The 26655-nt window shown below is 48.7% G+C and overlaps 12 protein-coding genes across 12 annotated transcripts; 5 read left to right on the forward strand and 7 right to left on the reverse strand.

Annotated features, from left to right (window-relative positions):
* Positions 1 to 131: 131 nt before the first annotated feature.
* Positions 132 to 1570, reverse strand: M431DRAFT_495914 (hypothetical protein; the record flags this gene model as incomplete). The annotated part of the gene is made up of 5 exons (XM_024917431.1): positions 132 to 224; positions 367 to 593; positions 654 to 900; positions 931 to 1260; positions 1349 to 1570. 5 exons carry the CDS (start codon positions 1568 to 1570, stop codon positions 132 to 134), a joined length of 1119 nt encoding a protein of 372 aa, XP_024773638.1.
* A 960-nt stretch (positions 1571 to 2530) lies between these two features.
* M431DRAFT_508997 (hypothetical protein) lies at positions 2531 to 2810 on the reverse strand. Its single transcript, XM_024919212.1, has one exon. It carries the CDS (start codon positions 2793 to 2795, stop codon positions 2586 to 2588), a length of 210 nt encoding a protein of 69 aa, XP_024773639.1. The 5' UTR covers positions 2796 to 2810; the 3' UTR covers positions 2531 to 2585.
* A 2328-nt stretch (positions 2811 to 5138) lies between these two features.
* M431DRAFT_520878 (hypothetical protein) lies at positions 5139 to 6786 on the forward strand (the record flags this gene model as incomplete). Its single annotated transcript, XM_024920449.1, has 4 exons — positions 5139 to 5178; positions 5237 to 5341; positions 5470 to 5571; positions 5642 to 6786. 4 exons carry the CDS (start codon positions 5139 to 5141, stop codon positions 6628 to 6630), a joined length of 1236 nt encoding a protein of 411 aa, XP_024773640.1. The 3' UTR covers positions 6631 to 6786.
* Positions 6787 to 6900: 114 nt separating this feature from the next.
* On the reverse strand, positions 6901 to 9140 carry M431DRAFT_17379 (hypothetical protein; the record flags this gene model as incomplete). The annotated part of the gene is made up of 7 exons (XM_024913056.1): positions 6901 to 7491; positions 7547 to 7656; positions 7713 to 8221; positions 8280 to 8406; positions 8484 to 8771; positions 8852 to 9038; positions 9124 to 9140. 7 exons carry the CDS (start codon positions 9138 to 9140, stop codon positions 6996 to 6998), a joined length of 1734 nt encoding a protein of 577 aa, XP_024773641.1. The 3' UTR covers positions 6901 to 6995.
* Positions 9141 to 10117: 977 nt separating this feature from the next.
* M431DRAFT_87097 (hypothetical protein) lies at positions 10118 to 10736 on the forward strand (the record flags this gene model as incomplete). Its single annotated transcript, XM_024923761.1, has 2 exons — positions 10118 to 10213; positions 10386 to 10736. The coding sequence occupies 2 exons, from the start codon at positions 10118 to 10120 to the stop codon at positions 10734 to 10736; spliced, it is 447 nt and encodes a 148-aa protein (XP_024773642.1).
* A 527-nt stretch (positions 10737 to 11263) lies between these two features.
* On the forward strand, positions 11264 to 12348 carry M431DRAFT_86821 (hypothetical protein; the record flags this gene model as incomplete). The annotated part of the gene is made up of 4 exons (XM_024923720.1): positions 11264 to 11638; positions 11720 to 11823; positions 11903 to 12080; positions 12166 to 12348. The coding sequence occupies 4 exons, from the start codon at positions 11264 to 11266 to the stop codon at positions 12346 to 12348; spliced, it is 840 nt and encodes a 279-aa protein (XP_024773643.1).
* Positions 12349 to 12427: 79 nt separating this feature from the next.
* Positions 12428 to 13589, reverse strand: M431DRAFT_508999 (hypothetical protein). The gene has a single exon (XM_024919213.1). It carries the CDS (start codon positions 13292 to 13294, stop codon positions 12566 to 12568), a length of 729 nt encoding a protein of 242 aa, XP_024773644.1. The 5' UTR covers positions 13295 to 13589; the 3' UTR covers positions 12428 to 12565.
* Positions 13590 to 14640: 1051 nt separating this feature from the next.
* Positions 14641 to 16286, forward strand: M431DRAFT_448080 (hypothetical protein). Its single transcript, XM_024915245.1, has 2 exons — positions 14641 to 14783; positions 14849 to 16286. Exon 2 carries the CDS (start codon positions 15010 to 15012, stop codon positions 16177 to 16179), a length of 1170 nt encoding a protein of 389 aa, XP_024773645.1. The 5' UTR covers positions 14641 to 14783; positions 14849 to 15009; the 3' UTR covers positions 16180 to 16286.
* A 107-nt stretch (positions 16287 to 16393) lies between these two features.
* M431DRAFT_482810 (hypothetical protein) lies at positions 16394 to 18130 on the reverse strand (the record flags this gene model as incomplete). The annotated part of the gene is made up of 2 exons (XM_024916067.1): positions 16394 to 17636; positions 17697 to 18130. The coding sequence occupies 2 exons, from the start codon at positions 18128 to 18130 to the stop codon at positions 16394 to 16396; spliced, it is 1677 nt and encodes a 558-aa protein (XP_024773646.1).
* A 460-nt stretch (positions 18131 to 18590) lies between these two features.
* Positions 18591 to 20735, forward strand: M431DRAFT_509001 (hypothetical protein). The gene is made up of 3 exons (XM_024919214.1): positions 18591 to 18854; positions 18908 to 18993; positions 19113 to 20735. Exons 1-3 carry the CDS (start codon positions 18767 to 18769, stop codon positions 20637 to 20639), a joined length of 1701 nt encoding a protein of 566 aa, XP_024773647.1. The 5' UTR covers positions 18591 to 18766; the 3' UTR covers positions 20640 to 20735.
* Positions 20736 to 20833: 98 nt separating this feature from the next.
* M431DRAFT_509002 (hypothetical protein) lies at positions 20834 to 22167 on the reverse strand. The gene is made up of 3 exons (XM_024919215.1): positions 21825 to 22167; positions 21570 to 21658; positions 20834 to 21501 (listed from the first exon to the last, which is right to left on the reverse strand). The coding sequence occupies exons 1-3, from the start codon at positions 22102 to 22104 to the stop codon at positions 21169 to 21171; spliced, it is 702 nt and encodes a 233-aa protein (XP_024773648.1). The 5' UTR covers positions 22105 to 22167; the 3' UTR covers positions 20834 to 21168.
* A 269-nt stretch (positions 22168 to 22436) lies between these two features.
* Positions 22437 to 26419, reverse strand: M431DRAFT_117570 (hypothetical protein). The gene is made up of 3 exons (XM_024912002.1): positions 26192 to 26419; positions 23038 to 26128; positions 22437 to 22976 (listed from the first exon to the last, which is right to left on the reverse strand). The coding sequence occupies exons 1-3, from the start codon at positions 26284 to 26286 to the stop codon at positions 22677 to 22679; spliced, it is 3486 nt and encodes a 1161-aa protein (XP_024773649.1). The 5' UTR covers positions 26287 to 26419; the 3' UTR covers positions 22437 to 22676.
* Between the last annotated feature and the right edge of the window lie 236 nt (positions 26420 to 26655).

Genomic DNA, 26655 nt, shown 5'->3' on the forward strand with positions numbered 1-26655 from the left:
AAAGAAGTGTCTTTGTCAAAATCCTCAGCCGAGTTAGATAAAGCCTCCAACGGCATTGATTGCGCCTCTGAGGTGTAGTTTATATGGGCTTTTACTTATTTGAATCGCAACAGGCAGAATAGTGGCACCAATCAGTTTTCGATTATACCCATACACCAAATAACAACACCCAGAAGAGATGCCACCGAGGCTGCTAGGCCTAGAGGAAGGCGGCTGGGGCCATTCTAACCAGTCAATCATAGCGAACTCATGTTTTCGTAACAGAATATGTTCCAGCATCAGAATAACAAAATAGTTGGTGCACCAGTAACCTAAAAGACTCAAGAAATTTTGTAGATGGGTGTTCAACCTCTGTCAACCAGCGACTGCTAAAGCAGGAACGATTGCGAACCAAAACATCTTCCGGATGAAACGAGGAATCTTCGCTAGCGGATGAGCCATCTGCTGAAATGAGATCGCACCTGAGTAGAGGGTCATAAAATTGGTGTTTATATACGTGTAAGAGAAGAGTACGAGTAAGATTTTAGCGAAGACGCGTGGATGCAGCATATCTCGGATGAGAAACCCGAGGCCCTCACGAGGATTCCTGTAGGCTGCCTTCCATTAAATTTGAGTGTTGAAGGCGCTGGCAACAATAACACCAGCAGACATACATGTACCAATGGAGGTCGGCACGGCGATGCTGAGGATAGTGAGGACAAAAGCTTGAAGGCGTGAAACGTCGGCGGGATAGTGGAAGTAGGAATTGGAAACAATGGTACACCAGGAAAATGAGCTGCCATATATAATTACCAAAAGAGATAGCATACTGCCCGAAAGATCAGTTCTTTTGATCGAAGAGGAGGTTGTATCGTCTGCGTAGGGGCCAACCATGCCAAAGAGGATCATGTAAATGATCAACTTGAGTGTCCAGTCGTGACTTCAATATACCAGCATATATCCGAAACTAATGAGACCGATGGCTAGCGATATAGTATCGATGATGACAATGCCAATAACCAAAGAGATATGGGTATCAGCCACAGCGGCTGAAGCGAGGCCGCTGGAGAGACATGGGCCTCCCGAGTTACATGTATTCGATACCGTTGAGTAAGGCAAAAGTTTATTGGGATACCAGCCAAAGCCAAAAGGCGAGACAGAACTCTGGTGGAGGCCCATTGCAGCGCCGAACGTCGCACGGTATGCGGATGCAGCATCGCCTGTGAAACAAGCGAACATAGTGACGAGCAGTGACTGCTTGAGGCTGAGCCCACATTCCTCCTAGCTTAAGAACTCTGTGCTAAAGCAACTAATGTTCATGTACCCATGCCTAATAAATACCACAGTAAGTTCTTCAATGCCATTTGACAGGGCGCTTCCAATAAGCTATCTTGCGGTCTATAGCGTGCCATTCGATGCCAAGGGCCTTGTCCATGCGTGCCTCGGGCAAACATAAAGATATCAGAAGCACAAGTTCCAAGTCTGATGAAGTGAGTACATCCAAAACCGTCGACCGGCTGCCATCACCTGATTCAAGCGATCCATCGTAGTAGACCGTCTCGCCACAGGCTTTGTCGTCGAAGAGTGTCATTGCGGTGACAAATGTAGATGGGGAACAGACAAGGATTGATGCATGAGCATAGCAACAAACTTGAACTGGGCAGAAACGGACAAGTATGTATATTGATCGCGAAATTCTGGGAGAGCATCGTTCCCATGACAAAGCTCTACTAAGTCAGCATATAAAGACCTAGCTTGGGCTGTACGACCCCCGTCTTGGGTCAACACAGATATTTTAAAATCCCGGTCTTTTCGTCCATCACAAACCGGCTAAAGCAAACGGAACGAGACACCCCATCCAATCAGATGGAATACGCATGGTCGGATATTCTTGCAAACGGGCTTGCGGCTTGCAGCAGGTGACATGTAGACGTGATGGATTGAAAGTACATGTAAGCTAAGCCGAAATAATTCTACATGAAACGCGAAACGACCAGCTTCACAATCTTCGCTTTCTCTTTCTAGGAGGTAACTAGATGTTGATCGCATCGAAGCTGTAACAGACATTCCCAACGAGAATATTCAGCTGTCAATGTAGAAATTCCATTTACTTTCATGTCGTAACTAAACGGTCTATTCTCATCTCCGCATGCTCAGGATGGAGGCTTTGGAAGGAAAGTCTGCCTGAACAGCCTTATGCCTGAGTACCATGGTCGCTGGTTCTATTGAAATTCACTCTCATCTAGTTTCTTGGCCTTGAATGTCTTGTCTGTAGTACCTCCTGTTCCAATTATCGTTTCCTTTGCCGCATTCCTCATTCTATAGGAAGTTGGGTTGGCTAAATTTTGCCTAGAGTCCCCCATTAGCGGCTTTTTCGAAGGCAACATTATATATCTTGTCACAATCTCGATGTGTGTGGATCGGAATTCGCAAAGTTGATCAGCGGCAGCCAGGTACGCGGACCGCAGTCTTTGGTGCTCCGCTGATACAACTTCACCTTCCGGTAACATTGCCAGCTCGCGGATATTGCATGCTTAGGCTACGTGCAAGAGAAATCAGTGATGTGATCCCGACATATATTCTCTAGCCTCATGATGTAAGCTCTTCTAGTCGGTGACGCAGTTGGAGTTGTGTTCGATGCCGAGAACGACGTCTAAGAGCTGGATGAGGCAGCTCTGCCCATTGCTGCCGCCCTGCAATTGCCGCCATTCGCCTTTACCGTCACTCTCGTCGTAGAAAACACCTCGAGGCAAGCCGGCGGCTCCCATATTCTTGCTGTCAGCCAAGAACGGTCTAACGCGATGATAGAAGGTCATCGGGTCACACTTCTCGTACATCCTTTCTAGCAGTATTCCCGCAGAATTGATGAAAGAGGTTATGTCCTGAAGAGCATCACTGATGACACTGTAGTTACGCGTCTTAGCCGCCTCTAAAGCACCTATAAGAGTCTGGATGATGCTGGTAGCCTTAGCTTCCATGGCTACATTGATCAGTAGAAATCATGACCCAGACTCAGTATCAATGAACGTGAAGAGTGCGCTGAGACCCTCTGGTTTGGAAACGTCTTCCCCCGAACAAGTGAAGTTCCAAAGACTAGCTGCCGCGTAAGTAATATCTGAGGGGAGTTTAACGTGCGGAGATACCGCTAGAAACGGTATTGTCAAGCTTCGCTGCTTTGCGAAGGTGACAGCCTGAGGGAAGTGTACCTTCCTGCTTTGCTTCTTGAATCGAACAAAATGCCAGCGCTAAAAAGAGTCAAAATCCAACTCGACTGGCAATTGGCTCTTCTCGCCCTATGTCACCGCCCTGTAATGTAGCTAGACTTCGTTTTTGGTGTTCTTTTGCAACTATAACGTGTATCGCGATGTTGATTTCGTGGCGTTAGTACGTACCCAAAAAGAGACGTATACTACGTCGAAGTCTCTTAACTTTAACAATTATAAATAGCGATATAACGCTCCAGCCGAAATCAAATGCACTCAGTACCTAAAAAAGGGCATCTCCTTAGCTTTAAAACGAGATATAATTTATTATATACGAAAGTCTGTTACAAGTGTAAGAATACTACGGAAAGGTGCTGTAGGTATAATGAGGTAGCGCCGCAGGCAGGCCCCCGGCAGGGCCCCCGGAGGGTAATAACTACCTGGGTAGTACATAATAGATCCAGCTGCTTTACTTGCCCTTATAGACGCCTTTAGCGGGCGTCAGTATTTTAATTTAAGCCGGTAAAACCTTCTCTTGGCTATCACTGACTCATATATACATATATACATGCGTCATATATTCTAGCATTACATACCTACGAGGCGGGGGGGTTTTTTAATAAGAGATTTAGTAACCGTCAGAGGCGGCTGTAAGAGTCATACGCTAATTAAAATAGTAATACACTTCTAAAACTGTATTTCTTTCTATTACGTATACTACAGCTATTTTCATAAAAAACTCTTACGGAATTCCCAGCTCTTTTATCTAGGAAAGAATTAGAAATTCTCAGTCGCTATTACCTACTGAAAATAGCCACTAACTTTATCAGCCTCAGGGCACTAATCGCAACTACAGGGCACTAGTCACAGCAACCGTTTACTATCACAACCACCGACCAGGGCCCGATACGTACCTCGCAATACAGCACATTACAGCACCCTAAGGCCTATAAGCAACTTATTAACACAGCACTATAATTCAAATAATATAGCAAATAGCCTAGTAGTCTAAATAAATAAATTAATTAATTTTTTCCTCTATTCAACTCCCGCAAAATAACTATTTTTTTTAAGCTTATAATTCCTTATAATATATCGAAATTTAAAATGCATTACAACAAAAAATTGCAAACTTCACTTTTTACAGCCAGCTGCAGCCAATCCAATTAGCTAAAATAGCCTATAGCTACGCTATAGCACACATAATAAGTCACTATTTTCGGGTCCGTAAAAGTCGCTGTAAATTATAATTATTATAAAATTATTTTAAATAGTAATTATTACCACAGCTTACAATTTTCTTCAATCTAACTATTTTTATTTTATACTATAACCAGCTATCACTATTAAATTCACAGTATCTATTACAATCGGTCACTGTGTTCTTTCCGTAAAAGGTAATAACATATCTTACCGCTAATAACTATTACAACCGGCGTACCTCTTACCAAACCTCTTACGAAATCCCCCCCCCCCCCCCGCCCGAAGGTATGCTCGTCGCCACTAAAAGTCCATGCTCAGGCCATCTGTTAAAGTGTACCAGAATAGAGAGCCATCCTACCGATTTATATAGTTCAATATCCTCTGAGAAGCAGCAATAGTAGATGATAGTAGCAGCAGTAGATGATAGTAGCAGCAATCGCAGCAGTAGCAGTAGCAGCAGTAGCAGTAGCAGCAGTAGCAGTAGCAGCAGTAGCAGCAGTAGCAGCAGTAGATGATAGTAGAAGAAACTACTAAAAGTAGTAGCAGTAGCAGAGACATGATATAAGGAACCTTGATTTAGCTCGCATCCTGTTATGATACTCGGACACTGTGTAGCCGCTCGGGGCCAATTATCTCCTTATCGGATTTTTATCTGCTATTATTAAAGTTGAAAGCTTCCGAAACCGGTTGTCCCTTCTCGTCACGATATTTACATTGCTCTTTTTTGCGCTTCCATTTGTTTCGTCTAACAAAATGATTCCAAAGAGCAGGATCATAATTGATACTGACCTCGGTAGACAATTCGAGAGGAATGAAGTACGTTCAAGAAGCACTTGACTAACAATTTACAGGTTTTGATGATGTTATTGCCATGCTTTTGGCTTTTAACGCCAACCCCGAGCAGATCAAGGTCATGTGGGTATCTGTTGTACATGGTAATGTAGCTCTGTACGAAGGTGCGAGTATTCGCCTCCCCCTACATACTTCCGCTACCTACATCGCTGACTATTCGATAGCTGCCTCCGCAACGCCCTCGCTCTCTTCCATGTAATTGAAAAGGAGATAGAATGGCACAAGTGAACAGGACGATCTGAAGGTTTCGAATTTATAAAATCTCATAAGCCAATCGTGGCTCTAGGAGCAGATCGTCCACCACAAGACAAGATTGCCAAAGCTGAACACATCCGTGAGTAGTAACCGTCCAGTTCACAGTTAATAAAACAAACGGACTAATATGGACTCTGTATATGGTATAGATGGGTTGCACAATGTGCATAATACGTATCCTCATCTGGCGCCTTCGGATGCCTCGAGTGACCTTTTTGATGGCCACACATATGACTTGGTCGACGATGCAACCTATTCGCCCTTTTTTACGGCATCCAAGGCGCCTGCTTACAAGGAGATGCTCCGCACCCTGAAAGAGAACCCTCCTGATACCATCAGTATCCTGGCCATGGGTCCACTAACCAATGTAGCTCTTGCAGCTGCCGAAGATCCTGAGACCTTCCTCAGGGTGAAAGAAGTTGTCGTTATGGGCGGTTCTATAAATGTTCCAGGCAACGTAACACCAGTCGCTGAGTTCAACACGTACGCTGATAGAGTTGCGGCGGCTCGACTCTATGCACTTACATCGCTGATGCCCGCTTCCACCATGCCACCAGCATCCAAGAACTTTGCCAATCTGCCAGCTTATCCAGCTAAACTTAGTCGGCGCTTGAAGCTGACGCTCCTCCCACTGGATATCACCACCAGGCACACTATCTCTAGAAGCGTTCTCAACCAGCGTATCAAGCCTTTCATCAACGCCGGCAGTCCGCTTGCTTTGTGGATCGCTCATTGTCTTAACGGAGCGATAGACGGTGTCGCGGATATGGTTGGTGATAGCGTGGACGCAGGTTTCTCATTATATGATGTGTGTACGGTCTGGTACGCCATGACGCCAAATGATCCAGCATGGGAAATACCTGATACACCAGAGGATATTCGTATCGAAACAACCGGTCAATGGACTAAAGGCATGCATATCATCGACAGTCGAAACAGGTCTCGCCAAGGCCAAGCAGTTTTAGCTGGCAGTGCGTCTAAACTTGTAGATGAAGGCGATTTTATCACAGTGGAAGAAGGAATAGGAGACCCAATGGGATGGTTGAGCCATACGAGAGGCAATAGGCTTAACCGAATCACTTCTTCGCCAGCCGGAGGTGTCTTTGACATATGGATGGAAAAGGTTCTTGAGGGTTAAGCGGGATGCTTAGCCTATGTAATGCATCTAAACTAAGACAATTATGCCAGTCGGAATGTCAGTGAAGGTTGGTCGAATGGATGAAACAGATGTAAACAGTGTGACAACAAGAACAGAGCAGCATTTGGGAAACTGTGGTCATGACAACACGCAATGACATAGATAGAGAGGTAAAAATATAAAATGACTAGGTGTCTCTTGAAAAAGTGCATAAATCTTGAGCATAAATCTTGAAAAGTACGTAGGTACCAGGTAAATATGAATTAAAATCCGACTCATATCCTTCCATGTCCATCCTCATTAATTCTTTTGTAAATACGAAAGCTTCTGCACGACGAAACTCTTAGAGGGCCTCAATTCAGTCACTACAGCCTTTTATCAGAAGATACTTCTTTGATGCTTTCTCCTGTCTTCGTGTTGGTTGCATCTGCATTGGCTGCTGGCTTTCCTCTCCTCACTGGGCTCACCCACTCCATAAATGCGTCCGGAATGGCGTTGAGGCATGCAAATATGACTGACAGAAGAAATACATGACGAATAGCATTGTTATAAGCTGCCAAAACAGCACTTAGATATTGGGGACACTTGGCTTCGATAAATGGTCGAAGGCTGGAGGCGCCGGTCTCAATGATGCTGCGTGGGTCGATTTCGGGGACCAGTTTATGTAGTTGAGAAATGAGCTGATTCTGGAAGATATTTTCGGCGACAGAGAGAAAAATTGTGCCCGCAAGAGTCTGAGTGAAAATAAGAGCAGAGGTAGATAGAGCAATATCGGGGCCTTTGAAGACGGTTTGGGCGACCATGAGAGGCTGCTGGGCGCCGATACCAATGCCAACACCCATAATAATAAGAGATGGAACCCTACGATGAAAGTTAGGATAAAGTGAGGGTCAGACGGGTGTTCAAAATGACTGACCAAAGACCAGTGCTTGTATGGGGATCGAAGGAGTAGATGAGGCCGGCTCCCACGGAAGAGAGTATGGTTGACATGATCATGTTGGGGACAAAATAGCCAATACGAGTTGTCTAGTTACCTGCTGTCAGCCTGATCCCCCTTGAAAGACAACATCTGTCCCACTTACTAGGAATCCTGAAGCTATAACAGCCAAAGATAGACCAGCGCTCATTGTGAGAAAGTAGATGCCGGACTTGTATGCCGAAACGCCCTTTACGGCCTGAAACCAGATGGGAACGTAATAATTGATGACAAAAAAGGCTGAGAACAAGCAGAACATGTATACCATTCCTGAAGCCATAGATCGCTGCTTCATGATGCGCAGTGGAAGTGTGGCCTTGTTACCCTGCTTATATTGAATGAAACCCCACAGGGCGAAGAGAACGGCGAAGAGGACAAGAAGGAGGATAATTCTCCAGGAATTCCAAGAATATTGGCTTCCACCCCATTGTAAGGCCAAGAGAAGGCAGATGACCCAGGGAATAAGTACCAATGTGCCGATGAGGTCGAATCGATCGAGAAAGCCCTTAATGGTGCCCTTCGTCTTGCGGTTGGGATCAGCGGGAATCTTGACCAGGAAAAGCATCGTGAGTAGGGTCACAGCGCCCAGTGGAAGGTTGATCCAGAAGCACCACCCTAAGTAATGAGAAGTCAGTTGGAAGCTCAAAGGCCATGAGATGATGCTATAGCTTACTCCAAGTGACTTTGTCAGTGAAGACGCCACCAAGTGTGGGCGAAGTGATTTGGGCGATACCCACAGAGCCACCCATGGCGCCCGTGTATTTCGGACGTTTATGCAATGGCAGACATCTCGAGAGAATCTAAATTTATTGTTACATGTCAGCAAGCTATTGAATCGAAAAGTAACGATGGGCGTTGAACGACGGCTGGAGCTTACAATAAGAGTTCCAGAAACAATTCCTGCACCTCCTATTCCCGCCACGGCTCTTCCTACAATCAGAGCGACCGAGCTCGGTGCCGTAGCGCACACAATCGACCCAGCCTCAAATATGAGCAGCGCAGTGAGAAAGACCCATTTTACGGGAAACTCTGCATAAAGCTTGCCGAAGAAGAGTTGGAAGCAGCAATTGGTCAGAAGGTATGCGGAGCCGTACCAGCCTACATCGTCGAGGGAGTTGAAGTCGCTGGTAATTTTGGGAATAGCAGTGGCGACAATAGTGCGATCCTGTGGATATGGTGTAAGTAAATTATGTAATTCAGGAGAAGAATAGAGGCAATTGCGAGGATTGAGACGGGGAGACGCACGAGGCCGACGCAAAGGGCAGCAAGAAAGAGGCCCACAAAGAGGATAATCAAGTTAACACCACTGGAATAGTCGATAGCAGGAGGTTTTGGAGTGGTATGGGATGCTTTTTCGACATCTTCAGTAGGGTTCTCTTTGGGCTTCATGTCGACTTTAGAGTTTGCCTGAGAAAGGCTGGCGTCGGGATCTCTGTGGTTTGTGTGGTTAGTCGGGAATAGTGAACAATAGGAGAGCTATACATGCTATACTATGTAAGTACATGTGTAAATCTTACTCTTTAGATTTCTCCATTGTCTTTTCAGTCGATCTCCAATGCTTTGTGTCTTATATGCAGACGAGACTGGAGGTAGAAAGTCTCTAGAAACGTTCTGCAGAGAAAAAGCCGTTTGAATGAAGAATGAATCTTGATCTGGTCATGATGGAACGAAATATTGTTATTTTATGTCTATCAAGCTATAATTCCAAGCTTTACGGCCCCGGACCTATCGAGGGAGAGCATCCGGAGCACGGGAATTAAAATGCGGACCGGCGCCGGGGCAGCGCAACATGCTGTCTACTATGGATGCAGTCACGCATTAATGAGTCCTGATATTGAAGTATATCTTTATTTCCACCTGGTGCATAATCCATGAGGCAATTTCTCATTATATATAGGGAGAACCTTGCATCCCGGTGCGTAGCTTATACCTACATCTATTCTACTGCACTTAAGGATGAAGGAACGGCATCCTCCGAACACTTGGCCCCATTGAGCCAAGCCCCGATACGGTATGAGTGCAACAAGCAACAGAGAAAGGGGAAAATATTGTCTTATACTTTGGAGCGAAATGAGCGTCCTCTTCGCATACTCTGAGGTTTCAGGCACGGACCGTCAATACTTGATGCTACTTCAGTATCATCCCTGGTCAAGCTAGTACAACCCCGACGACGGAGCAATTTTAGAGTGAGGTATACATTGGAAGAGACACCATTGGTCCTTTTTCCGTTAACATTCCTCTGTGTATAGGTCCAGTTAAATAAATCTGTTTCCAGAATTAACATCAATTTCTATCTGGAAATAAGTTCCTTGTGAGTTGTATCTGCTGTTACCCAACGCCTCGCTTTAGAGAAAGATGCATTATGTATTGCAGTCTGAAATGCCCGCCCCCTCAATTTCATCGTAATAACACAAGGGAGAGTTTACATATAATCTACTTCGTTTGCATATTTACTGCCTAATAGGTATACATCAATTGTTCCCGGAAGTGCTCGAAAAATCATAGGCCAAAATGTATCATTTTTGGTGTCCTTTATGTTACTGGGACGATTTTGATACCCAAAGCGAACTCAATGAACATTTTGAGGCTACTCATTACTGGTGCTCTGTCTGCCGAGAAGAATACGACACTTAGAAAGAACTTATTCATCACCAAATTTAGGACCATTATCTTTGTTGGATTTGTCGAACGTACTTCTCGAGCCGTTCTAATCTGAAATATGTTGGTTTACATCTTATATCTCGTACCGCATACCCTTGCCCCCGCCAATGTCTGACAGCTTCTACACCAGCACACTCTAATCCACACTGCTAAATATATTGAGTGCCCTACATGCCCTCGGAAATGCTCTAGAGAATCTGCTATGGTGTTACATTTAGAGGTTGGGCGTTGTCCATCCGGTGTTGGCTCTGAGGGGATCGATAAGCTCGCAGGTGAATGTCGTCAATGGCGAAGATTCCTCGACAAGGCAAACGGATTCATGTACAATTGCCCAACCTGCGGCGAGAAATTTTTGTACATGAGTGGACTTCTGCAACATGCTGAGAGTGAGCGTTGCAGTGAGGATCTAGACGAAACATACGGCCCGTTGGCAATATTTCTCCGGTTTCTTAGATCACGCCTTGGCTAAGAGGCCATAGGTTGGAACATGAAGATAGCCCGACTGGTGATGACAATGGCACCCCCACTGTATGATGAGAAATGCAAGCGTGTTCATCTTTAAATGAGAGACCACATATAAGTTAGTTGTCATCGACAGGGCGCGTCTCTATCCTCCAGCTTCGAGATTGCATCATCTCGCAAAGCTTGTTGGCTCTAAGTAAGCTTGATTCGGTGCCAGTCCAATACAGGTAGTAGTGGTCCTAGCGCTGCAATCCAATCCTAATCCAGGCGTCAGGTTTCTTTTCATTGGTGTACGCACGCGAAGCCTAAAACGCTGCATCGCCGATTGACTCATCCGGTGAAGTGAAAATTCAGTGAGAGAGCTGCAAGTACAATGCTTGTAATATGAAATGTTGTGCCCACGATGCAACAAGGCGACTCTCTTTTCGTTCTTTTGTTTTCTTCTTTGATCAGCTCACTTAGATTATTGTCGACTTCAAATTCATGAGAATTTGGCAACATTAAATAGACAAAGAAAAAAAAGTCCTACGCACAATGTCAGCTCCCCATCTCAGTAAAGAAGCTCTCTCCACATGGGAAGTCAATGCCGAATTCTGGAACTCTGGCGTCGGCGAGCACGGCAATAAATACTGGAAACAGCTTCAAGAACCGTCTCTCCAACGCCTCCTTGGTCCGAACCTCAGCAAGCAAGGCTGCACGGTTTTGGAGCTGGCTACAGGCAATGGTCTCTGTGCTCGCTGGCTCGCAGACAACGGCGCCGCCAGCATCATCGCCACAGACGGCACTTTTGGCATGCTGGAGCAGGCCAAGAAGTACGAGAATGCCGATAGAGATGGCAGGATATCTTTTAGCAAGCTGGACGTGACTGATGCGAACGACTTTGAGCCTCTCGTGGAAAAAGCTGCCGAGGTGATACTCTAAAGTCATATGTCTTGTTTCTCGTTCAGAAAACATTGGTGCATTGGCTGACCGCCATAATCATGTCTCAAGATTGGCGGTTTCGATATCATCCTCATGAACATGTCGATCATGGACGTCGCCACTCTTGATCCTCTCGCAGACGCGCTTCCGAAACTACTCAAGAAGGACGGCGTGTAAGTCCAGCCATGTCCATCTGGTTCTTCCTATTCCGAAACGAGGTAACTTCTTCTAAACATTTACTCTGCAATTTAGCTTCGTAGCCACCATCCTCCACCCAGTCTTCTTCACCTCCACCTATTCCCGCAACATCGAAATCACATTCGACCCTTTGACCGGCGAACAACACATCATCCGTAGCAAAGTTATCAGGGAATACCTCCATGTCAAGCCATCTAAAGGCGTGTTCATTGTGGGACAGCCAACAAAACAGGTGAGTTGGAGCCTTTAGCAAATAACTACTCACTGTCGAATACCTATCTTGAGTGCGAGTGCAAGTGGCTGACAGAAAATGATAGTATTACTTCCACCGCCCTCTCCATGAACTATTGGGTGTCTTCTTTAAGAGGGGTCTGGCATTGGATGCACTTGAAGAGCCTAGTTTTACTGAAGAGGATGCTGTCCCGGAGAGAGTGGAGGCTTCATGCAACTTTCCACAGCTGCCGGCTATCCTGTCGTTCCGATTCAAAAGATCAGCCTAGGTTCATGTGACGGGCTAAGCGGCTTTACTTCTTATTAAGGCCGAGAGAAACTAGAATAGATTTGGAGAAGCATATCAAGATGCAAGGTTGAATTCACATGTATAGAGAAGAAGATTAGGGAGGTGGAGAAATACATGTAGAAAAAGAAGTGTTTGTCTGCGAAATAGTTCAACTCAAAAATGACAGGTGCATTGTCCATCATAATAAAATTGCCTACTTATAATAACCTCTCAACCCTCCCCGTTCTTTCATCTGGATATGTCCCGGGAACAATATTCGGTACGCGATCCGGGTTTGTAGCTGTCCGAATAAACGCTTCCAAATAACCTGCTCTCTCAAAATTGAGGTTCGGCGTATCGCTCTGCAACATCAGAAACTGGAGCGCGCAAGGTAACTCCCGTCGTAAAATCCCTTCTCCGTCCACATCTATACTTCTAGGTCGTGATTCCAGGCGTTGAAGCTCCAAAACCATCTTTTCTCCGTTCCACAAGTGCGACTCTGCGGCATCTGTATTCCCGTTCATGATTTCAAAGATTACAAAGAACAGGGAACATAGAATGGCTGGTCGCAGGCTCTCTTGAGAGGTGCTTGTCTCTCTTACGAACTGAAGAGCTCGGCCGTAATGCCACAAGGCTTTCTCATAGTGATTGCATCCCACACCAACTGCTGACTGGGCGTATATAAGGGTGAGGACAGCTAGATTGGCAGATTGGACGGCGACATCGTTTTGTATTAGCATTGGGACATTTTCTTGCCAAAATCGGGCATCGAAAACCGTGTTGCCTTGGAGATGCTGATTTGACTTGGGTGGATTGAGATTTGCGTGCGGTTCTCTATCTCTCACTGGGCTTCTGGCGTCAGAAAAGAGTAATCCTAGCCCTTGATTTGCCGCAAAATGTGGATTGCTTGCATTCATGGTAGAATGAGGAGAGGAAGCGTTTTCCATTTTATCGGATTCTGCCGCCGTTGTTCAATGACTTCCGACACAGTATGTTCTGCGGAAAAAATATCTCGAGGAAGAAGAAGTTGCGCATCTGTTGGACAAAAGTTCGTTTCCATAAACTGATCATATACTGGAATGGGTATACAGCAGCTTTCGTAGTGTAATCTTTGCTCAATCTCTCGTCATGTTTGCTCCGATAATCTACATTGGGGAGGAAGAAGAAAAAGGAGGAGGAGAAGTAAAAGAAGACAGCTGAACTCAGATTACAACGGTAATTGAGATGGACGTGGAATGTCTCATATACTTCGCGTTCCGGAAATTGCTCCCCAAGGGAGAGTTGCTGCCAAGACGTCAGGCCTAAAGGTACTACCAAGATCTGTTGAGATGCGTCAAGTGATCTGTGAAGTGTAGTAATCTCCTGCGTATTACCAACTGATGGATACTCAGCATATTATCCAATTGGGCGCATGTACTACATCGCGAATAGAATCCCAGCGTGCGATTCTAGATGATAAAGAGCATATAATAGACCACAATTCCACTTTCTTAATCGACTGCCTTCATAATCAAGAGGCTTAGAAAGCGTTTGTGTCTCTATTACTATTGCATGTGTCAAACGACTTACTTCTAATAAATATTCTAGGGTAATACGCTGTGGTGGTACAAGCATGAGGTAAGTGTATGTTTCAGGCTGCGTCTACCGTAATCGGCACTGTAGCATCTCAAACACGATACGAAGATAAACACGATCCGAGGCCATTTATAGATTTTGTGAATTACTAGCTATGTCCTGAGTTAAAGCATTGTGTTGTCACGAATGAATTATGTAAATAGACATGTGGGCAACTTGTTGCGAATTCTTAGTAGTAACTCAGAGTTTTTTTTTTTCTCCATCCCAATGCCAGCATCCGTGACGGGAACAAAAAGAAATTAAAGAGGAGGAAATAAATAATTGAATACAGTAGGAAATAATGACAAGCCAATATCAAGAGACGTGAAATACGTGAACGGAGACACTCGCGTGCATGTGATGGTCAAATTCATCAGAGAGCGGAAGCCGCCGTTTTCCGTCTAAGACCTACAACACACGGCTCGCCACAATTTGTGAAGCAAAAAGAGGAAAATGAAAAGGAAGGAAGAGAATAAGAAAAAGAAAAACAGGACAAAATTATGTATCTCATCATATTCTTTTCCCCCATGGTTTCTCATGTACAGAGTTACTGTATTCCTGTAACTTAAACTAACAAAGCCTCTCCCGCGCCGTTGCCGATTCTGGCTCGCCGGTTCGGACCCTGAAAAGGCGGGGTATCTGCAGCAGTTTTCAGTAGGCTCATAGTCTTTAGTTGGACGTTGGATCTTCAGTCGACGTCAATTGAGACGCCATGAGTTGACATGAGACTTTTCTCTTATAAGAAGGGCAGACTTTCACTACTCGTTTTCGTTATCTGCAATGTTTTTGGTAGTACAAGCACTTAATTAGTGGTGATAGGAGGTATTGCTTTGCTTACATGACCCAGGTCAAGATGGGGACAAAAGAGACTAAGAGAGTTAGCATAGTAGTTCTCCGATGACTCTAAACACCTTGCTACATACGGCAACGAAACTACCTGTATCCTCTGTCGATATTACCAGCGATCTTACAGCCTTGGGAGTATTGCAGTATTACACAAGCAAAGCCAAACCTTAGTAGTTCTCCCAGAACACTCCAGCCGCCCATCATGTCAGCCTCAGCCTCGGCCTCATCCCTCCCATCCTCTTCCTCCCCCACCATCATCCTCACCAATCCCACCCCTCAAGAACGCACCCGAACCTGGCTCTACAACCAGACCGAATGGGGCAACAGCCTCACCGTCCCAGACTATCTCGAGCGCGAGGAATACCTCCTCTCCATCCCACTCGCCCGCAACGGCGGCATCACCAACTGGATCCTCACAGACTCCGCCGCCGCTCCCGTAAACGGCGAGCGCCCCGTCCTGGCCGCCTGCGAAACCCTGCGCAAGCGAGCCCTCGTGAGAAACCGCGATGACGGCAGCGTCCACGACGTGTGGGCGTATGGCATCGCCAGCGTCTTCACTCACAAGGAGTTCCGTGGCCGGGGGTATGCCGGCAAGATGATTGAGCTGCTGCGCGGGTACATGGCGGCTCAGCAGCGGGAGATTGGCGAGCCGGCGTTTTCAGTCCTGTTTTCTGACATTGGGAGAGTATTCTATGCCAAGCACGGATGGCTGCCCCTGGAAAACACTCAGATTGAGTTTCGCGTCAGACAAACTGCCGCAGAGCTCGATACGTCGTCTGTTACGCTTATTCACGAGGAGCATCTGACCGAACTGGCTGAGCGAGACGAGATTCTCATCCGCAAGGAAATAGCCAAGCCTAACGCTACTGATGCCTCCAAGTTCCGCGTTGCCGTCATCCCTGACATCGATGCTCTTCAATGGCATTTTTACCGCGAGGCATTCATCTGCAACGCCGCGTTTGGCCGCAAACCCACCGTTCACGGCGCCCTCTACACCTCTCCCTCAACCGGCTCCCGAGTATGGGGTCTGTTCGAGCGGAATCACTACGGCGGCCCAGATCACCCGGAGAAGAATCTCTTGAGCTTCCTGAGATTCGTCATTGAGGACGAGAGCATCTCCGACGAAGAGTTATCCACAGCTGTTGTGGGGATCTTCCGCGCTGCTGAAAAGGAAGCCAAGGATTGGGCCTGCTCAAAGGTCGAGATTTGGAACCCCCTCAACAGAGTAAGGAAGGCTGCTGAGGCTGCCACCGAATTCCAGACTACGTTTGTCGTTAGAGAAGACAAGAACCTGGCCAGTTTGAACTGGTTCGGCGAGGGCGCTACCGAAGACATAGACTGGGTTGTCAATGAGAGATTCGAGTGGTGTTAGCTTGATAAAATTGAACATAGACGTAAAAGATACATAGGGTCACAGAAAAAAGAACAAGCGAACAAGAAATCAAGATCATTAACGTCATTTAATAAATTTATCCCTCTGCGTTCCCCTTGTGAGTATCAACCCGTTTAGCAAATCACAAGTGGGATACATAAAACCACTTTTTACACAAATAACTCCTTCTATGCACCATTTCTTTGCCCAAGATTTAATAGCTTCTACCAAACATGGTCCAGAACTGAGCCTTGCGCTGGCACTCGGGGCTAAGACAATCCGTCTCGCCGGCAACAACACCCTCAGGCTGCTCGAAAGGAATACACAAACTCTTCATGCCCATGGAGGGGAGCTTCTGGCTCTCGGGGACGTCAGGCTGAGTGTCCTCACGAGTGGTCAGCTCCTTGATGCGGTCCTCGCACTTGCCATCGCCACAGAAGGGAATCAGGACAACGTTCTTGTCATCCAAAGCGGGAAGGACATCCTCCCACTTGGTAATCTGCAGGCGGTGCTCGCGGAACGACTTCTCGGCCTTGGCGTACATATCTGACTGAATAGTCTCCAGCAGCTCGGGAACCTTGGTAGCGACCTCGGCGATAGGGATGGTGCCCTTCTCACCGGTATCACGTCTGGCCCAGCTGACAACCTCCTTGGCAGCATCCTTGGGGCCAAACTCAATTCGCAGAGGAACACCCTTGAGCTCCCAGTCGTTGAACTTCCAGGCAGGAGTGTAGCCCTCTCTCCAGTCAGACTCAGCTCGGACACCAGCCTTCTTCAGGGTATCCCGGATGCCATCCAGCTGCTCTTCGTGCTTCTTCCTGTCCTCGGGGGTAGTGCTCTTGTTGATACCGACGGGGATCAGGATGGTCTGAGTCTTGGCAATTCGGGGAGGAAGGACAAGACCCTTGTCATCACCGTGTACCATGATCATGACACCAATGACACGGGTGGACAGACCCCAAGAGTTCTGCCAGACGTGGATGTGAGAACCCTTGTTGGCAGGGTCTTCAACAGTAATGTCGAACATTTTGCTGAAGTTCTGGCCCAAGCAGTGGGACGTGGCACCCTGGATACCACGGCCGTTGGAAGGAATGTAGCCCTCAACGGTGGTTGTGTAGTAACCACCAGCGAACTTCTCGTTCTCAGTCTTGCGTCCTCGGACAACGGGGACAGCCAGAAGCTGCTCGTAGACACCAGCATACAGCTCCAGAATCTCCAAAACCTCCTTTCCGGCAAGCTCTTCGGTCAGGTGGGCAGTGTGGCCCTCCTGCCAGAGGAATTCTCTTGTTCGGAGGAAAGGAGTGGTCTGCTTAGCCTCCCATCGAACAACCGAGTTCCACTGGTTCAGTCGAAGGGGAAGATCTCGGTGGCTGCGAATCCACTTGGCGTAGTAAGGGTACATGACAGCCTCAGACGTGGGACGAATTGCGACGGGAACTTCGAGATCCTTGTCACCACTGGATACGGGTTAGTCTATGGTTCTGCTAGGAACGAATATCCAGGTAATAAATACGTACGCCTTGGTCACCCAAGCCAATTCGGGAGCAAAGCCCTCGACGTGATCCTTCTCCTTCTCCAGCGACTTGGAGGAGAGGAACATGGGGAAGCTGGTCTCCTCAACCCCCATCAGCTCAATGCGGTCCTGGAACCACTTTCGGATGACGTTCCAGATGTGCATTGACAAAGGGCGCAGGACGAAGAAACCAGAGATTTCTTGGTAGTATTCGACCATCTCGCCCTTGAGAACGACCTCCTGGTACCATGCTGGGAAGTTCTCTGCCTTGGTGACGGTGATTCCAATGATATCGTCGGTCTTCTTTCCGCCCACGATGGGGAGGGCAGCCTGCTTAGCGGCCTTTGCAGCCTTGTCGGCAGCCATCTTGGCCTGCTTCTCGGCCTTCTTGAGGGCGCTCTTGGAGGGCTCCTTGGGAGGTTCGGCGGCGTTCTCCATGGTGGAACTGTTGTTTCTGGTAAATGTTAGGAGAGGCTCGAGATAAGGTGGATTGTTGTGACTCTGGAGTCTGTTGGATATTGACATTGAAGATGTCAATGCATACCTTTTATCGCACTACAAAGAGCTTGCCTTCAATACAACGCACGACACGTCGGAATCCTGAGTCACTGTGCAGTGCAAGATGCGCAACGAGAGGGAGTCAGTCGGCCGAAAAAAGAGTCACGAGAGGCTCAATGCCAGGCCTTTGCTCTGCCCCGCTATCAGTGTGTCCCTCCTCAGAAAGGAGGGGCAGCGCAGGACAAATTTCACGTCCACGGTCCCCTGAGCGCCACCCAATCAGGGCTTGCAGCGCTAGGAATTTGGGGCTTGGAGGGGCTGCCAGCGCTGTTGGAGGCTGTTTGGCAGCGCCGGAGCTGGAACAATCTGTGCTTCCGACAAAAAAGTCGAGGGGCAGCGGGACAAGTGCCGCCATTACTGAGCTTCGCAGCTTTGGCTAGGTAAGCCAGGGTAGACAGTCAAGGCAGAAACTTGTCGAATCCTCGAGCCTCCACTCCTTTCCCTTATTCTCAATATCCCATTCACAGCGACTGTTAGGCGGCTTGTATCGCATCACAGCACTGCTTCAGTTCAGCCATGGCAGCACTCTTCGAGCAGCCCCGGAACGGGACCCTTTTCCTCGGTGGCCAGAAGATTTCAGGATCCGATATTCGAGACCAAAATGGTGCGTTGGGCTGCTGCTCATGACTTGGACGAGTCGGTTACTGACGGGCGCAGTTCTGGCAACACAAGCCATCGCCAATGTGGTGAAGAGCTCTTTTGGCCCCAGCGGTCTTGACAAGATGATGGTGGACGACATTGGCGTGAGTACATACACCGACTGCCCCTCGATTGAGACGACTGGAGCCCTTTGCCCCTATTCCCGATGCGAAGCGACTCGGACATGAACCACAACAGCTTGCTTACTATCTCTTGCAAACAGGACGTCACGGTAACAAACGACGGTGCTACGATCCTTACCCTCCTCGACGTCGAAGATCCCGCCGGAAAGATCTTGGTGGACCTGGCCCAGCAGCAGGATAAGGAGGTTGGTGATGGCACAACATCAGTTGTCCTGATCGCCGCCGAGCTGCTCCGAAGGGGCAACGAGCTGATGAAGAACCGCATCCACCCCACCACCATCATCACCGGCTACAGACTGGCCCTGCGAGAGGCGATCAAGTACCTGAACGAGAACGTCAGCATCAAGGTCGACAACCTCGGCCGGGATTCACTCCTCAACATTGCAAAGACCTCCATGTCCAGCAAGATCATTGGTGCTGATTCCGACTTCTTCGCCGACCTGGTTGTCGATGCCATTCAGGCGGTCAAGACAACCAACAACAGGAACGAGTCCAAATATCCCGTCAAGGCCGTCAACCTGCTCAAGGCCCACGGCAAGAGCGCTCTCGAGTCAGTCCTGGTCAAGGGCTATGCCTTGAACTGCACAGTTGCTTCTCAGGCCATGCCTACCCGTATTCAGGATGCCAAGATTGCCATCCTGGACATGAACCTGCAAAAGGAGAGAATGAAGCTCGGCGTCCAGATCACGGTCGATGACCCTCAGCAGCTGGAGGCTATCCGCGCTAGGGAATCCGGCATGATCATCGAGAGGGTAGAGATGATCCTCAAGGCTGGTGCCAACGTCATCCTTACCACCAAGGGTATCGATGACATGGTCCTGAAGATGATGGTTGAGAAGGGCGCCATGGGTGTCAGAAGATGCAAGAAGGATGACCTGAGACGAATTGCTAAGGCCACAGGCGGTACCCTCCTGAGCACACTCTCTGACCTGAATGGTGATGAGAAGTTTGACCCTTCATACCTGGGACACGCTGAGGAGGTTTTCCAGGAGCGCATCTCGGACGACGAGTGCATTCTGATCAAGGGCACCAAGGCCCACTCCTCCGCCTCCGTCATCCTGCGAGGACCCAACGAATATTCTCTCGACGAGATTGAGCGATCAGTCCACGACTCTCTCTGCGCCGTCAAGAGGACGCTAGAAAGCGGCAGCATCGTCCCCGGCGGCGGCGCCGTCGAGACCGCCCTCCACATCTACCTCGAGGAGTTCGCCGGCACCGTCGGATCCCGCGAGCAGCTGGCCATTGGCGAGTTCGCCCAGTCCCTGCTCGTCATCCCCAAGACGCTCGCCGTCAACGCCGCCAAGGACGCCGCGGAGCTCGTCGCCCAGCTGCGCTCCAGGCACGCCCTGTCACAACGCGTCCAGGAGGGCGACGCCAACGAGGACGAGAAGTCGATTGCCAAGAAGAAGAGCTACAAGAACTACGGCCTGGACCTCACCAAGGGCAAGGTCGTGGACGAGATTAAGCTCGGCGTGCTGGAGCCCACGATTAGCAAGGTTCGGCAGCTGAAGAGTGCGGTCGAGGCTTGTATCAGCATTATGCGAATTGACACGCTGATCAAGCTGGATCCGGAGCAGAGCGCGGAGGATGATGGCCATGGACACTAATTCTTCGGGTGGGAGAGAAAATGGGTATGAAGAATAGACAAAAGAAATTTAAAATACTCAGTCTATAATATTTCTTTGGCTACAAGCCAAATTATGTTCTTTTTGCTTTACTCTTTTAGTTTCAGCCCCCGTCTCATTCGGTGATGAAATTCTCGGTACGCTCTCACTAACAAGTTTAAGAGCATTTCTTCTCTTTTTTTTGTAAAACGTTTTTATTTATACAATGCTGCACATGGCTCACGTCTAAGAAACAAGGAGTTTGTGTGTCCCATTCCCAGCATCATGAGACACCATCTTCCATTTCTTCATTCCAACCTCCCATCCCGCCGATAGACTTGACCGCCCAGAGAGAATCTATGTTTTTTTGTAATTCCGAGACGAATTATGTATTTTTGTCCGGGAGCTGTCTCATCTTTCACCCATTTTAGTTCCCAAGACTCCCCCCTATACTGTTACATCGTTTGTGACAGGACAGTCTCCCCCCCTCTCTTTTGTTCCCCCCGATTCTTTATACATGTATTCGCGATCTTTAACCAATGACAAGCTTGTCATCCTCGGGGAAGTCGTACTCGGGAATCTCCAGGTTGAGAGGCGCGGGGCCCTTTCGTATCCGGCCAGAGATGTCGTAGTGGGAGCCGTGGCAGGGGCAGAACCAGCCACCAAAGTCGCCGGCCTCGCCAATGGGGACACAACCCAAGTGGGTGCAGACGCCCAGCATGACCAGCCACTCGGGGCGCTTGACACGGTCCTCGTCGGACTGGGGGTCTCGGAGGGAGGCGACGTTGACTTTGTTGGCCTGGTCGATCTCGTCCTGGGTTCGGTGACGGACGAAGACGGGCTTGCCTCGCCACTTGATGATGACCTGAGGGGGGAGGGAGTTAGTCAAATGCGGTTCTTTTTTTGCGTATAGAGTTCGTCGGGTATGCTCACGTTCTTGCCCTCGGGGATGGTGTTCAGGTCAACCTCGACCTTGGCCATGGCCAAAACGTCGGCAGAGGCAGACATGTTGAGGAGGAATTCTATAGCAACCCACGTGTTAGCCTCGTGCACGAAAACGACCCAATTGCTCAATTCCAAGTCCCTCAAGCTCCAATGGCCTCGTATAAGCCAATTCCAGCTCATCCAGAGCACCAATTCCCATCTTCAACCCGTTTCCCCCCTCCCCCACACAAACAAGCAACCCACCTTGAACAGTGCTCTTGGCTCCGGCAGCAGTAATGGCACCCATCGTGCCGACCGCAAAGTACGAGAAGAGCTTGTTGGAGGTCTCGCTGCCCTTGGACATGTATTTGCTAAAGTCGGGGATCTTGCTGCCCTTGGACTCGCCCTTGAAGGGGCTGGTGTAGGAAGCCGCTCCGGGAGCATCAGCCTGGCGCACGGCCGACGAGCTCAGCGCGCGCACGGCAGGCTTGGCCACGGCCGACGAGCGCAGGCACAGGCGGGAAGCGGTAGCGAGAGGCGCCATGGTAAGAGGGTTCGAGGGCGAAGGTCGAAGGTGGTGAGTTGAGGTCTTTTCGCCGTGTTGCTTGGCTCTCTCGGGCTAACAGGTGTGATGGATTGCCGAAAGTTTTGGGATCCGGTTTTTCTGGTCGTGGCCTGAGTTCTGAGGCTGCCATGGTCAGCTGCGGTGGAAATTGCGGCGCGCTGATTCGCCGGGAGCTTCGGCGTCCCGGTCTGTTCCGCCTTTGGTAAGCAATCGACTGATGTCAACAAGGGACTGGAGCTATTCTAGAAGGGCATTTCATAGTCTTATAAAATTGACATCAATAGAGAATAAAAAAGCAGATTGAATCAGATATTTTCTCGAAATTTGTATTTTTTTGACATTTCATCCTACATGTACCTACATCAGTAACTCAAGCAACTAGCAAGATCGTATCAGGACGTGGTTCATTCGTGAACCGACTCCACCACCGCCAGTCCACTGTCTATGAAACTCAATGCCAGGCATCAATACCTAGCAACGCATCGCCTTCGCCATCTTCCATCACGTATATCGTAAATCCTTTCGATCCAGAAACATGCTATGCATCAGCCTCAGTGCATCCTTCTGAGCTCCTCTATCATGTTCCGCATGTCTTCCACGCTTGGTCCCAGCCCTTCGCACACCAGCCCCTGCTGGTTCTCGTCCAAGTCCAAGAACCTCTCTATCATTTCACCGTCCACGAATCGGAAAGGAGCTTCACCTTCTCTAGCCTGGTTTCTAAACGCCCGCCAAGTGTCAAACGACAGGTTTCCAGGTGTCTGGATATACTCTTGGAGTCTTGACTGGAACGTCATTAGCAGATCCTGGTACTTGGGGGCAATGTCGCCGTAGAGGTAAAGAGTTCCCTCAATCTATTTGTCCAATTAGTCAGTTTCAGATCGCTATTTCTTGAGAGATATGTATCAAGCTTACCGAGCCCAAAAATGCTTTTGGTACCACAATGGCATTTTCAGCAGGCGCAACCTGAATCTTCCGGATCCGGTTGATCTGTTCCCCAATGTTGAGTTCGCTTATAATCTCCAGCTGGCTACGGTCTTGCTCTGTAGGTGCTTCTTGATTTTGTCTGAGCACAATGATATTACCCTGAGCATCCGCCTCTAGCCACCTAGAATCATCCAGTGCGCTGATCGATGTAGTCCAAGCTTGTTGATAGTGTCTTGCCTTCTCTTCCAACGTTGCCTTCTTACCATCTTGACCCGGTGTGAATTCAACAAGAGTAAGGGATTGCATGAGATCACCAATACCGATGATGTTCCCAGAGATGTCCAGATCGACTGGGAATGATGCGGGGCGGAACGATGCGAGCTTCTTTAAACTGGCAGCCGTCGACGTCTCTTGGGTGAAAGAATAAACAACCACCGTTTTAGTCAGTCCAGCGACAATGTAGTCATCCATGATGGCTAGGCAACGGCACACTCCTTTCAAGTTATGGGAGGCGATTTGGTACAACTGCCGCGACTCGTCGACACCAAGGACCAATATTCTGCCTCTCGTCTCTCCTGCTTCCTCTGTGCCAGGGTCTGCGACAAAACTCGTGCCGACCAAGAATCTCTCGGCCAAGACGCCATTACTGTCAGGTAATTCGGCCCGAATTATGCACTCGACCAGCTCCAATGACGAGGAGGCATTGAGCTCAAATGGCTTCCCTAGCTCCTGGAAGATGATCTCATCGACTAGTTTGATGGTGCTCGTAATGACCTCCTCGTTGTCAGCCAGCTCCTTTTTAATACAGCCCAGTCCAAAAGCCTTCAAGCCCGGTGAATAAGCTACACGACGGACGGTCTCGCTCATAGGGAGTGCTTTGACGTGGGTAAGCCTTTCGTTATCAACCTGACAGATCCTGATATGATCTTCTGTTGATAACACGATAGAGTCTGGGAAGGCTTCCGAGTCGAACGGGGCCACGAATGTCGCGTCATCAGCCGTAGTCGCTGAGTAGACAACACGCCCTTCTGAACTATAAATTAAGCTAGCATGCTCTGTAGTCGCAAACACGTTGCAGATCCCGTCCGCTCGGGGTAGAACGTGTAGCCGTGCCGGACCGCTTCCCAGTGTGACTGTCTTCCTACCAGATACTGAGAAGCCTTTAACCGAGACATTGAAGCTGATGAGATTTCCGTCTTCCAATGCCACCAACATGGTTGGGCCCGAGATGTCAGGCGGATGTAGCTGGACGAGGGCCACATCCCGTGGAACTGAAGAACTGTCGTCTGTCTGCCTCAGTGGTTCACCGTGGAGTGGTGTTAAAGTCGCCAGATCTACAACTGAAATCGTTCCCGAAGTCCACCAACCGACCACACCGAAGTCTTGAGGTTCGCGCGCCGCATGTAAGCAGGATATTTGATCGGGTTGTCCGGATACCGAATCTTGTGTAGCGTTTTGGATAACCGCCTTTAAGCCGTCAAGAAGGTTTAAGGATACCAATATTGATCCATCTATAGACAGTAAAGCCCACTTGGTATTGGCAGACGCCGCCGTGATCACTTTGCCTTCGGGTGACTGCCATGAGCCCAAAGAAGCCCCGCTGTCAGGGTCCAAGAGATTGACAACTCGAGGTGTTATTTGCAGCAGCTGACCGTTTGGCAGGTTTGCAGCCAAGAGCGTTTCCGATTCGAGATCCATTCCCTGAAAGGAAAAGAGCTCCTCAATGTTATCGGGCTCAAATCGGAGAACTCGAGTTCCAGTTAGCGTGGATATGACAACGGTATCGGCCTTTTCCGAGTCCACTGATCGCAAGGTGAATAGCCCCCTAGTGCCCTGGATTTCATCCAAGAGACCACGGTCTTCAAGGCCAACACCGCTGCGAATGCTCCGTAGGCTTCCATCCTGGTAAGCACCACAGCCGGCCACAATCCTCGCCTGCCCTGATGAAAAGGTGTTGCCAGACTGTGCGTCTCCCTCTCTGTTTCCCAGATCCATGATGGTAAAGTCCATGATGGGCGCGTTGTTGGATAAAACTTTGACAAGAGTCATTTGCTGGGTTTCAACATCGATATGTAGTAGCTGAGAGTCGCCATGATGTGAACCAATAAATAGGAGATTATTTCCCATATAAACTAAGCTGGACGCTCTTGATGTATATCGGCTCGAATCTTGAAAAGATATCGGATGCACCTCCATGCCAGTGACCACCACACCAGTTGATTCATTAGTAGTCTTGATTTCAAGTAGATCAAGACGGCCGTAGTCGTCGGCCAAGAAGTAATGCGTCCCGTCATACTCAGCCCAAGCAACATATATCTTCGGGTCCTCAAGGGTGGAGCTCACGCTAGAATATGTGAGGCTGTCGAAATATGTAAGAAGAGTCTCTCCAACCACAAGAAGGCCGCCTAGATGTGCCCTGGCTCCCTCGTTATTGCGCACGTGGTATCGCTTCTCCTCATACACTGGAACGGGTATGAGCATGGACGCATAAGGGTCACGAATAACCTCGTCCAGTTCTCTGTCCTTGAGTGGGTCGAACTTGGACGAGACGCCGCCCTTATCGTCATCCGTCAGTCGATAAACAGCAACCCGAGCTTCTTCGCGGTCAAGCTGGTTCTTGTAGAGAAACGCGATTCTCGGGTGGCCGGTTCGACTATGTAGGAATACGCTCGATTTCATCCATAATTCAGTCAACCGGACCTGGTCCAGCACTTCAAGCTTTGTGGTTAAACCCTTGCGTATTCGCAGGCGAAAGACGTTCAGCACCCCCTCCCAAAGGTGCATGGCCATAAACTTGCCAGTGGGGTCCACAAGACATCTATTTTGGCTTTGCGATTGCCGCATATAGGGTTCTGCTGAATCGTGTATTGTCTGCTCGACAGCATCTAGCTGGTTTGTTTCAGGATTCCAAGCTATATTGAAGTACTGTAGCCTATCTGTGCCGATGAACAGAAGGTCTGTAGCGGAATCCTTCGGCTGCAGCCGCTGGAGCATGTCTATGGTACCATGGACAACTTTTGTGTGGAGGCACGTCATGCCCTCCTCGGTGACTCGCCATATTTCCAGTCGATTTGCTTTCCTGTGCGTTGATACGAGTGAGCAAATGGTATACAAGCAATCGGAAGCCGTAGGAAACACTCACGCAACGACCAAATCCTCGATATCAGGCGACAGGAACCGGATGCGCAGGGCATGCCTGATGCTGGTCGGCTTGTGGACTGGTGCGACATACGCCATGGTGGAGGAACAGAACGACTGCGAAAGAGAGAAGCTTTGCAGGCTTTATTGCACAGGCTACATGGAACGGCCCTGGTGCTCCGAACGGCCCAAGGATGAAGCTTGAGAGCTGTTGCGTCAAGCTGGGGATCGCAACTGGGCGGGATGTTTATCAACTTATCGGAGATAGGCAGCCCGCCATATGTAAGCGGCTTCTAGCACCTTGTACTGGAGTTGATTTGGCGGGGCAAGAAGCCACTTTTAGTGGGGTGGTCCCCTGTAACCCGTCACTGGGGCTGCTTATAGCTAAAGTCCATGCGGCAAGCCTCATTTGCGTTTGCTGCTCTGCAGGGTATGTTGGTTGATGTCGACTGGAAGTTGATGCCCGCT

The sequence above is a fragment of the Trichoderma harzianum genome (genome assembly GCF_003025095.1).
Source record: "Trichoderma harzianum CBS 226.95 unplaced genomic scaffold M431scaffold_7, whole genome shotgun sequence".
NCBI lineage: Eukaryota > Fungi > Ascomycota > Sordariomycetes > Hypocreales > Hypocreaceae > Trichoderma > Trichoderma harzianum.

What these genes read in the sequence shown, in the direction of transcription:
- M431DRAFT_508997 (XM_024919212.1), bottom strand. Translation starts at nt 2,795, where the DNA reads ATGACCTTCTATCATCGCGTTAGACCGTTCTTGGCTGACAGCAAGAAT.
- M431DRAFT_508999 (XM_024919213.1), bottom strand. Translation starts at nt 13,294, where the DNA reads ATGGAAAACGCTTCCTCTCCTCATTCTACCATGAATGCAAGCAATCCA.
- M431DRAFT_448080 (XM_024915245.1), top strand. Translation starts at nt 15,010, where the DNA reads ATGTCAGCCTCAGCCTCGGCCTCATCCCTCCCATCCTCTTCCTCCCCC.
- M431DRAFT_509001 (XM_024919214.1), top strand. Translation starts at nt 18,767, where the DNA reads ATGGCAGCACTCTTCGAGCAGCCCCGGAACGGGACCCTTTTCCTCGGT. An exon ending in CGATATTCGAGACCAAAATG is followed by an intron (nt 18,855 to 18,907) that starts GTGCGTTGGGCT and finishes TGACGGGCGCAG; the next exon opens with TTCTGGCAACACAAGCCATC. An exon ending in TGATGGTGGACGACATTGGC is followed by an intron (nt 18,994 to 19,112) that starts GTGAGTACATAC and finishes TCTTGCAAACAG; the next exon opens with GACGTCACGGTAACAAACGA.
- M431DRAFT_509002 (XM_024919215.1), bottom strand. Translation starts at nt 22,104, where the DNA reads ATGGCGCCTCTCGCTACCGCTTCCCGCCTGTGCCTGCGCTCGTCGGCC. An exon ending in AGCCAAGAGCACTGTTCAAG is followed by an intron (nt 21,659 to 21,824) that starts GTGGGTTGCTTG and finishes GGGTTGCTATAG; the next exon opens with AATTCCTCCTCAACATGTCT. An exon ending in CCATCCCCGAGGGCAAGAAC is followed by an intron (nt 21,502 to 21,569) that starts GTGAGCATACCC and finishes CTCCCCCCTCAG; the next exon opens with GTCATCATCAAGTGGCGAGG.
- M431DRAFT_117570 (XM_024912002.1), bottom strand. Translation starts at nt 26,286, where the DNA reads ATGGCGTATGTCGCACCAGTCCACAAGCCGACCAGCATCAGGCATGCC. An exon ending in ATCGAGGATTTGGTCGTTGC is followed by an intron (nt 26,129 to 26,191) that starts GTGAGTGTTTCC and finishes ATCAACGCACAG; the next exon opens with GAAAGCAAATCGACTGGAAA. An exon ending in CAAAAGCATTTTTGGGCTCG is followed by an intron (nt 22,977 to 23,037) that starts GTAAGCTTGATA and finishes TTGGACAAATAG; the next exon opens with ATTGAGGGAACTCTTTACCT.